General features: G+C 32.4%; 1 protein-coding gene across 1 annotated transcript in view; it reads left to right on the forward strand.

The window, feature by feature from the left end:
- Positions 1-885: 885 nt before the first annotated feature.
- The window catches only part of LOC106313244 (probable LRR receptor-like serine/threonine-protein kinase At1g56130), a 17,146-nt gene continuing 6,730 nt past the window's right edge, over positions 886-11,301 (forward strand). The window contains exons 1-15 of the mRNA XM_013751010.1: positions 886-1,084; positions 1,169-1,355; positions 1,411-1,482; positions 1,583-1,654; positions 1,747-1,818; positions 1,931-2,026; positions 2,450-2,560; positions 2,676-2,747; positions 5,039-5,110; positions 5,232-5,303; positions 5,391-5,462; positions 5,545-5,616; positions 5,834-5,905; positions 6,001-6,066; positions 6,269-6,334. Of these exons, the coding sequence (XP_013606464.1) occupies positions 976-1,084; positions 1,169-1,355; positions 1,411-1,482; positions 1,583-1,654; positions 1,747-1,818; positions 1,931-2,026; positions 2,450-2,560; positions 2,676-2,747; positions 5,039-5,110; positions 5,232-5,303; positions 5,391-5,462; positions 5,545-5,616; positions 5,834-5,905; positions 6,001-6,066; positions 6,269-6,334 (1,283 nt within the window). The 5' untranslated portion in view covers positions 886-975. The remainder of the gene's footprint in view (positions 1,085-1,168; positions 1,356-1,410; positions 1,483-1,582; positions 1,655-1,746; positions 1,819-1,930; positions 2,027-2,449; positions 2,561-2,675; positions 2,748-5,038; positions 5,111-5,231; positions 5,304-5,390; positions 5,463-5,544; positions 5,617-5,833; positions 5,906-6,000; positions 6,067-6,268; positions 6,335-11,301) is intronic.

Here is an 11,301-nt window from a genome sequence, read left to right on the forward strand (position 1 = left end):
ATAATAAGAAAATATATAATATAAGAAATATAAATATTACATTAAATATTTATCGTAATATTGTCATTTGATATAAAAGCCAGAAAATTAGAATAAATAAATATACAATATAGAAAAATTATCTAGGATAACCCTTTTTAATTTTTTGTCACAAAAATAGCTCTCAATGTGGAAAATGACGAAAAAGTATTATTAAAGAGTAAAAATATATTTATACCCTATGGTTAACTAATATAGACTTAGAGTTTAGAGTTAAGGGGTGAGGTTTTGAGGATAGGATTTCAAATTTAAAAATATAAAAAAATTAAAAATTAAAATTTTCAAATAAAAAGGCTATTTTGGTCATTTTTTTCTTATTGAATGCTATTTTTTGACAAAACTTAAAAAATCTATTTGAGAGAATTGTCCTACAATATAAAAATAATAATTAATAAGTAAATATACAATATAAGAATTAGGAAAATATATCAAATATTTATTTGAAAAATATATAGTTTTCTGGTTTTTTCTAAGAAAATATGTATTCACACAAAGTATAAAAAAGTTATAAAGTAAAAGTATACATTTACAATTGTATATTTAATTGTAAATATACATCTATTTGTATGAAGTGAGAGCAAAGCGTATTTTCGACTCAAAAGAGTTTAGTGTTTATGATTTGCTTCATTTTCAACCGAATATTTTCAAATATTCGAATTTTTCGGATTGAATAAAGAATCAGATAAAAATTAATGGATAGATGCCCAACCCTAGATAAAGTAAGGTTTTGGGTCCACTTATCATGTTTTGGTTGGCACATATATAAGTCAACGAATCTACGTCAAGAAAGATATTTGTAAAGACAGAAAAACAATAACGTATGAAAACAGTTAAGGAGACGATAAATTGAAAGCTTAAGTTCTTAGTTTAGTAAGATAGACGATAGTTGTTTTGAACCAAACAGAAAAAAAGAGAGTAAAACCTCGGTAGACGACGATGCCCACGTGTCTGCTCCTCACCGTCTGGTTCCTTTTGTGTATCCCCGGTTCACTTCACATGGTTGCAGCTCAAAATAAAATCGGAGCCACTACTCATCCCGACGACGGTTTTTCCCTGTCGTTGAACACATTTAAATAATTAATAACAAGTTATTTGGTTTGAATAAACTGATAGTTAATTGTAACAACAGAGAAAGCTTTGAACTCCATCTTCACGGCTTGGAAGATCCGGGCGTCAAGGGAATGGAACACGAGCGGTGAATTGTGCTCTGGGGTAGCCATCGATGACAACATCTTCATCGACGACAAAGCCTACAACCCTTTTATTAAATGCGACTGCACATTCAACAACTCCACAATCTGCCGCATCACGGCCCTGTACAGTACATTAACCCACTGAATCTTTACCATGCTGTTGTTTTTACTTCCACAGCAAGGTTTATGCGTTAGATGTTGTAGGACCTATACCTCCACAGCTCTGGACTTTGATATACCTCACCAATCTGTATAGACTATACTTCTTTGTTTTTATTTTCTTATCATCATCAAAAAGAGTCTGTAAATGCATTCACTGTACCTCAAAATCACACGCCTCTTTCTTTCAGGAACCTAGCTCAAAATTATCTAACGGGCTCCATTTCTCCTGCAATTGGAAATTTGACTCGAATGGAATGGCTGTAAGGCTGTTGACTGAATGAAACGTTCCTCTTCCTTTTCCAAATCTGTCTTTCTTGTATCTCACGCTCCAACTGTTTCTCAACCACCGTAGGACTTTTGGTGTCAATGCCTTATCTGGCCCCTTTCCCAAGGAAATTGGTTTGCTTACAAACTTGAAATCGCTGTAAGCTGCTTCTCCCTCATTTAAAAAAAAAATAAAATGTCATAAATAATGTCAGATTTTGATGTTTCCTTATTATTATTATACATGTCTTGTATATTTTTTCTGCATGCAGCGGTATTGGTCTAAATCCCTGTTCAAAAACGCGTCCGCCTGGCCGTTTACTCGCCCGATTAAATGGTGATCGGAAGGCTGCCGTGGCGAGGAGGAGGTAATCGGTGGTTCTAGGCGCTGAAACTAAAAAACCTTCAAAAATCGAAATTTTAAGAGCTAAATCGGTGTTTATCTCATGAATCTATTATAATTAGGTGAAACTCACAAGAATCGGTTGTAAAAACTATGAAATCGTGCAAAAAAAATGAAGAACAAAATATTCTCAGATCTGGAAAACGCAGAGAATAGGTTGAAGATGAGGGTAAAATCGTATTTTGTTATTCATTAAACTAAAATCAGAAAAAAGGATGCAAAATGCAGTGATAACAACTCGAACTCGCGACCGTATGTTTCTTTAGACTGCGACATGGACCACTAGACTAAGCAATTTTAATGTTTATTCATCACATACCTAATATATGTCTAAAACTAGGCGCCGAGTACGCCCCGCTTAATCCCCGATTTTTTGATAACTCGCTAGGCCCAGGGTCACCGCCCGACTAACGCGTAGCGTAATTCCGAACAGGGGTCTAAATAACTTTTCCGGTCCTATACCAGCTGAGATTGGGACTTGTACAAAACTACTGAAGATGTGAGAATGTAAAAGTACTTTGTGTTCAGTTATGCTGTCTTTTTTTAGTTCAGATATGAAAACTTGATTACAAAATCATTTAGTGTTGTACTTATTTCTTACATTTTTATTGCAGATACTTATCCAATTCAGGACTTAGAGGGGAAGTACCTTCAACATTTGCTAATCTTGTAGAACTGGAAGACGTGTAAGAATTTGATTTCATCGAATTCACATATAAAAAATGTTTTTAAACCCGGCCCGGATATTGAACTGGACAACTTTATGAATCACCGGTTTATTGGGTCTGCAGGCGAACCGTAGGTTAAATTGATTTATTTTTTGTCATATAATAGCTATTGAAAAATATAATATATATTTTATGATTTTTTTGTAAAATGTCGAAAATACTTAATTATAGTTTCTTCCTAATTTGATACAAAATTATTAAATATTCTATTTTTTTAATATTTTGTGTGTCAAATGAAAATGAAATATTATGACATCTAATAAAAAAATGTCAAGACTTAAAATCCATAAGTATTTACATTTCTAGTGTAAATAATAAAATTAAACTTTAAATTCAAACTAAACCAAAAGTAAAACATCAAATGGTAATAGATTATGGATAAAAAAAATAAACTCATAACAAATAACATCAATTAATTTTGGTTATTTGTATCATCGTTCACTTCATTTTCTTCAGATGGCATAGTGATATCTTTTTCAAAATCTAAAAATCACAAATATAATAGTTTAACTGGTATTATATAATATACCATCAAGATTGTGTGGGTTTTTCACTTCATCATCTTTGAGATATTTTCAGCAAAAGCATTCCTAATTCATTGTAATCAAGCTCGCCAGGTTACAAAACAAAACAAATTCTAATAACATCACTAAAAGAATCTAAAAAAAAAAGTAAAAGTTACATACAGTTTAACCAGTGATTCAACCGATAGTCGGGTTCCAAGTTTTAATGGTGTTTTACGGATTTTATTGGGTTTTTCAGAAAAAAGGATGCAAAATGCAGTGATAACAACTCGAACTCGCGACCGTATGTTTCTTTAGACTGCGACATGGACCACTAGACTAAGCAATTTTAATGTTTATTCATCACATACCTAATATATGTCTAAAACTAGGCGCCGAGTACGCCCCGCTTAATCCCCGATTTTTTGATAACTCGCTAGGCCCAGGGTCACCGCCCGACTAACGCGTAGCGTAATTCCGAACAGGGGTCTAAATAACTTTTCCGGTCCTATACCAGCTGAGATTGGGACTTGTACAAAACTACTGAAGATGTGAGAATGTAAAAGTACTTTGTGTTCAGTTATGCTGTCTTTTTTTAGTTCAGATATGAAAACTTGATTACAAAATCATTTAGTGTTGTACTTATTTCTTACATTTTTATTGCAGATACTTATCCAATTCAGGACTTAGAGGGGAAGTACCTTCAACATTTGCTAATCTTGTAGAACTGGAAGACGTGTAAGAATTTGATTTCATCGAATTCACATATAAAAAATGTTTTTAAACCCGGCCCGGATATTGAACTGGACAACTTTATGAATCACCGGTTTATTGGGTCTGCAGGCGAACCGTAGGTTAAATTGATTTATTTTTTGTCATATAATAGCTATTGAAAAATATAATATATATTTTATGATTTTTTTGTAAAATGTCGAAAATACTTAATTATAGTTTCTTCCTAATTTGATACAAAATTATTAAATATTCTATTTTTTTAATATTTTGTGTGTCAAATGAAAATGAAATATTATGACATCTAATAAAAAAATGTCAAGACTTAAAATCCATAAGTATTTACATTTCTAGTGTAAATAATAAAATTAAACTTTAAATTCAAACTAAACCAAAAGTAAAACATCAAATGGTAATAGATTATGGATAAAAAAAATAAACTCATAACAAATAACATCAATTAATTTTGGTTATTTGTATCATCGTTCACTTCATTTTCTTCAGATGGCATAGTGATATCTTTTTCAAAATCTAAAAATCACAAATATAATAGTTTAACTGGTATTATATAATATACCATCAAGATTGTGTGGGTTTTTCACTTCATCATCTTTGAGATATTTTCAGCAAAAGCATTCCTAATTCATTGTAATCAAGCTCGCCAGGTTACAAAACAAAACAAATTCTAATAACATCACTAAAAGAATCTAAAAAAAAAAGTAAAAGTTACATACAGTTTAACCAGTGATTCAACCGATAGTCGGGTTCCAAGTTTTAATGGTGTTTTACGGATTTTATTGGGTTTTTTAAATAATGATCTTTTCATATAATCTAAATCGAATTATACATCGGGTCACTGGATTTACTGGTTCGACTGCAAGTCCGGTCAGATTTCAAAACACTGCATATAATTAAGTTTAACGCTATTTTTACATTTTTGTAATCTATTTATATTATTTTACATTATTTATTTCGTTTTACTGTGGCTTAGTTTTCCCTTAATGTTTGTACAAGATCAATGAATGATCTGGACGTTACTGGTCAGATACCAGAACTTATAGGAAATTGGACCAAGCTAACTATCTTGTAAGAGTGAATTCATTTCTACAGAGATTATCTTATATTCTTATATACTTGTTACGTTGCTCTTATTTTTAATCTTCGTGGAAAATTATTCATGGCAATTGGGCTACCATGTTTGCTGCAGGAAAATTCAAGGAACTGGTTGGAGGGGTCCGATACCGTCGTCATTTTCCAACTTAACTTCTTTAACAGAACTGTATGTGTTGCCTTTGTGTCAGAAATCATTCTTGTTTACTATATCTCTTTCTTTCCCTATCTCCACATAATCTTACTCTAAATGTAGAGTGCTTGGCGACATATCCAACGGAGGCTCTTCTCTCGAAATCATCAAAGACATGAAATCTCTAAGTATATTGTAAGGCAGCAATTCTAATCCAATTCATGAATTGTTTCATTCTCGTTAAGTGTATATTTAACATTGATGATATGTTTCCTAGAGTATTGAGGAACAACAATCTCACTGGGACAATACCCTCTAATTTCGGGGAATACTCAAATCTGCTAGAACTGTAAGTAGAACATACGCCCCCGTGTGTCGGAGTCTCTTTTGCTAAACGAGTTAGATATGATTTGTGAAAGTCACCTTGAGAACACTAAAATGATTTTTTTTGGTAAAAAAATGTTAATTATACCAAATTGATCTTAACATTGCTATAATATTATTTCTCAGTTTTCACCATTCATTGAACTTAATGTGTCCCCGTGCAATTCGTGTCTGTTTGCCAGTGATTTAAGCTTCAACAAATTACATGGACCAATTCCAGCTTCACTTTTCAGCCTAGATCTACTTAGTCACTTGTAATTTTTCTACTTCTTTCGAGTCTTTGTTGTCTACATGGACCAGTTCGTTAGTACCAGTGATAACTGCGCAATCTGTGTTGTCTTCATATTAGGTTTTTGGGAAACAACACGTTGAATGGTTCTTTGCCCACTCAAAAGAGCCATAATTTGAGAAATATGTGGGTAACAAACAAAGTCCTTTACAGTCGATCATCTTTAAAATCAATAAAGTCATGATTAAAGTCATGATTAATGAACTATTTCCCTCTTAGAAGAGCTTCCACAGGGTAGACTCAAGTTTTGTAGATAATCAGGAAACTGTTTTGGAATATATATATAAATATAACTTATTCTCTAATAATTCTCCTTTTATTTTTTCAGAGATGTTTCCTACAATGATTTATCTGGTAGTCTTCCTTCATGGGTCAGCTTACCAAACTTAGACCTGTAAGTAATCAAAATACACTATATCTCTATTTATATTCACGTGTTTTTCAATCTTAAAAATATTTCATGTTCATGTTCATGTTCCTTTTCTTTTTGACTTAATTAAAAGAAACCAAAATTTACAATTGATAGATGAAATTTAACAATTGAAAACATATATCTGAAAAATATAGCAACTGTTTTATTAAAAATAAAATATTTTTTAATTGTAATTCCGCATAATTGCGATTAGAACCTAAGATGCTTTTGAAAAAATCTTTGGAGTTTATACTCAGAATTGCTATCACATATCCAAGCAATGAATATATTTGATATCCCAAAATAAAACCTAATTTTTAATTCACAAATTTAAGTTCCAAAATTAAATCTTAGCGAATATAATAAAACTCAAATTAAAATAACACTTTAACACACTATTTCTCATCTAAATTTAAAGTACCTGAACTAAAAGTAAAAAATAATTCGGGTACGGCATGAGTGAGAGTCTAATATAATTATTTTTATATTTAAACAGAACTTAGATTTCTAAATTGACTAACAATAAATCTCAGAAATTTTTAAAAGAAACTTGTTGAACTTTCCAATTGGTAACACTTCGATGAATTAAAAGAATAGAAAAATAAATGACCAAATTTTCATTTAAGGAAATAAATAACTATTAAAAAAAGAATGGCCGTGAATAATTTTTCAGAAAGAATTCAATTTGTTCCTCATTAAAATTTAAAAGAAATAATTTTTTTCATTAATTCATTTAAACATAATGAGGAAATGATGAGGAAAAGAGAAGAATTCAGTGGAACCTACGTGTAATAAAATTGACAAAAAAATTAGCAAGTTTGGTATAAAATTAGAGTAACAAATAATTTATAACAAGATTGTCACCAGTTGGAGCCTTTGTTCCAAGTCTGTGTCTCTAACTCTCTCATATTTGTTCCTCTGGTTCTCTCTCTTTATCTCTCTTTTATTGGACACAATTTCCTTTCTCACTTTGTTTAGTTCATTTGTCTAGAGAGAAAACAAAGAACATATTGACTTTAATTGTCTAATTAAATCGATAAGTTAGATCACTCGGATAGTTTACACAACACTACTTGCATGAACTTATAGTAAATTTCTCTACCAACTCCACTCACACACTCACAGTTATAAATTTAGCTACTCCCACTTGGGGAATCTCCAACCCTAGTCCATTTTTAACTCTAAATTTTATTTTAAAGTAAATTTTTTTCCAAATCCACTTCATATTTAACTCTAACATGGAGTAATGGCTAAGGTTACTTCATTTATGGACTAATCTTACTCATTATTTCATTTTGGAATTGAACTTTTTTATTTATGAAATGGTCATTTTAATCTTGAATATTTTTATTTCATACATATATAATATTTAAAATAATAAAATAACATGAAAATTAATATAATACTCCACAAAATATTATTTAATAGTCTTACACAAAAATTCATAAACTAATAAAAATAAAAACTAAACATAAATAATTTTAATATAATATAATATAATATAATACAAATAAGTGATTTAATAATTCTGTAAACTTTTTTTGAGAACGGTAAAGTATGGTTTGTTCACACAAAATAGATGGGTTTGTTTATCTTGTGGGTCAACATTTTGATTGATAAAATTGTACTTGTTAAGCTTAATATATGCCCAAACATTTGGATCAAGTACGTAATTTAAATTTAAATTTCAAAACAAAACTTTGTTTTCTTCTTTATGTTCCTTTAATGCATAATTTTGTTGTTGAATTAAGAAAATTGCATATGATGAAAATTTCACCAATTAAAGTTGGAAGAAAAACTCTAACTGTATTTTAATTGTTAAATTTTTATGAGTTAAGGGTACTACTAACAATTATTAACTAAATAAAAATAGAATTATTTATGAATATTTTTTGGAGTAAAAAATAGAATAATACATTAGAGTAAAACTCAACTCCATTTTAGAGTTACCCCATTTTGAAATCAAAATTAGAGTAATACATTGGAGATGCTCTTAGACCTTACTCCTAGATGGATGACTTAAAAGCCAGGGTAAACAGCGAGCTTCAACCACTAAAAACTCATAATAATTGGTTTACCCTTCTCATTGTTTTGTTTCAAATGTAACACGTCAAATTTTAGGTTTCCATTTTATCCAGCTACAAAATTGACTAAAATAATATTTAGTTTTCATAAAAAAAAAACAGAACACTAGAATTTGATTATAACATAACAATATAAATGCAAACAAAATCTAAAATCTGGTCCGCGAGCACAGGGTGTCTCTAATTTTCTGTTTTAAACGGTATTTATAGACAAATACTCTCTCTGTTTCATTATAAGTGTCGTTTTGGGTTTGTGCACACGGATTAAGAAAACAATTAATTTTATACATTTCCTATGCAAAAACACAATTACATATACACCTAATTATATTTCAACAATAGAATAATAAATTAATGCATAAAGTTAATAAATTTTGCATTGAAAATTGAAAACAACACTTATTTTGTAACGAAAAATTTTCTTTAAAACGACACTTAATATGAAACGGAGGAAGTAGTCACTTTTGGGAAAATGGCAAACCAAACAGGAAAGAGAAAAAGAAAACTTCAGCATTTGTCGTGTTAATCGAATCGATCGATCCATTCTTGCGCGACAGATTTCTTTTTCTTCAGCTCTCAGGATTGATCGATCGATCACACGATCACAATGTTCTTATGGACTGGATCGATTGTTCTGTTTATGTGTTTGATAGGGTCCCAAAGACTTGAGAGAACAAGAACACAAGTTTACTGCAATTTTCTTTTCATATCATCCAAATAAAACTACATCGATATATAATAGCAAACACCTAAAGTAACTACCCAATCTCCCAACTATATCACACGTTAGACAATTCCACTAAACAAGAGCACTTCCACTAATACACGTGTATTCTTAAACCAAATTATTGGTTTACTTTGGTTAAGATCTTATCAGTGTTGGTTTCAGATTGATCGATCCATGCTTCATGGTTGACCACTCACTTCTTTGTACCAGATCGATCGATCAATCTCCTCATGTTCTGCACTTCTTCTTATTCTTCAAACCATTACTAAAATCTCCTGCAATCCCTGTAAAACTTCACCAGTCTTCTTTTAGGAAATACGCGGTTAAATTTTGCAGAAAAAACCAGAATTTGTGGGAGCAGGAAAAGAGCACACACACAAAATTGTTAACGGAGTTCGGCCAATGTTGCCTACGTCCCCGGACCTGCTACAGATCTTTTATTATCAACCAGAGAAATTTTACAAGCTCACAACTCATACCCCGATCCCAAATACACTAAAAAAATTACTCATAATTTCTGAAAGAAGAATTTTTGTGAGAAAAAAAAAGTTTTTTTTTTCTTCTTCTTCTTCTTGTCTTCTCTCGTTCTCTCTCTGTTTTCTTGTTTTGGGATGCATTTCCTCTTCACCTTGCATTGAGTATTCATAGAAGAGGCTTGGACATGTGAAAGCCATAATTGTTGACAAAATCACCTCCTTCATCGTCCAACTTCACCGTCATTGCCGTCATCACCGGCCAACACAAAAAAAACGTGTTCTTTGACTAACAATCTCCCACTTGAAGACTGATTTCAATCTGTATTCACACCTTGATCAATGTAGCAGGTCTCCCCAGCTTGTTACTCCAACAAGCCAACTGAGGTTGCACACAACCTCAACTTATCATACGGCACGACCTTCGTCAACATGTTCATCTTCTAACGCTGATATGATGAAATGATATCGACGATGTATGTGCTTCGTCCGAGCATGGTAAACCGGATTCTTTGCCAAATCAATGGCACTTTTACTGTCACAGTACAACACACCTTTCCCTTGGTCATGGCCTAGCTCTTCTAGAAAAGACTGTAGCCATATCATCTCTTTTGTTGCCTACGTTACCACAACATACTCAGCTTCACAGCTTGATAGAGATACAATTTTCTGCAACTTTGAAACCCAACAAATTGCAGTACCGCCAAAGGTGTAGACATACCCGGTTATGCTCTTCGTGATGTCAACGCCACCTCCATTGTCAGCATCAACATATCCCTGCAATCCCGTCTTAGACTTCGTGAAACAAAGCGATAAGCTTGGATTTCCTTTCAGGTATCTGAAAATCCACTTAGCGGCTTCCCAATGTTCCTTTCCTGGATTGCTCATAAATCTGCTGACGACTCCCACTGCATGTGCAATGTCTGGCCTTGTACATATCATCGCGTATATTAGGCTGCCAATAGCAGAAGCATATGGAACTTTATCCATATATGCCATATCGTCTTCCGTCTTTGGAGATTGCTCTCTGGATAACCGAAAATGACTTGCCATGGGAGTACTAACTGGCTTCGCGTCATCCATGTTAAACCTCTTGAGGACTTTCTTCACATACTCCTCTTGTGATAGCTTAAGACCTTCCTTGCTTCTACTGATTCTCATCCCTAGAATCTGTCTTGCTTCTCCAAGGTCTTTCATCGCAAACACTTCTGAGAGTTTTTTCTTCAAGCTATTGATCTCGTGCAAGTCTGCTCCTACTATCAGCATGTCATCGACATATAGGAGCAATATCAAGTAGGACTCTTCAAGCGTCTTGAAGTAACAACAGTGGTCAGCTTCACACCTCAAGAAACCAACGCCTTTAATAAAGCTGTCGAACCGTTTATACCACTGTCTTGGAGCTTGTTTTAAGCCGTACAAACTCCTTTTTAGCTTGCAAACAAGGCTTTCCTTCCCTTTGATCTCAAAGCCTTCGGGTTGCTTCATATAATTTTCCTCATCCAAATCACCGTGAAGAAATGCCGTCTTCACATTCATTTGTTGAAGATGCAGATCTTCTTGTGCTACCAGCCCAAGAACCGTTCTGATGGTCACCATCTTGACTACAGGAGAGAAGATTTCAGTGTAGTCAACGCCTTCTTTTTGTTGGAATCCCTTCACAACAAG

This window comes from Brassica oleracea, chromosome C9 (genome assembly GCF_000695525.1).
Source record: "Brassica oleracea var. oleracea cultivar TO1000 chromosome C9, BOL, whole genome shotgun sequence".
NCBI lineage: Eukaryota > Viridiplantae > Streptophyta > Magnoliopsida > Brassicales > Brassicaceae > Brassica > Brassica oleracea.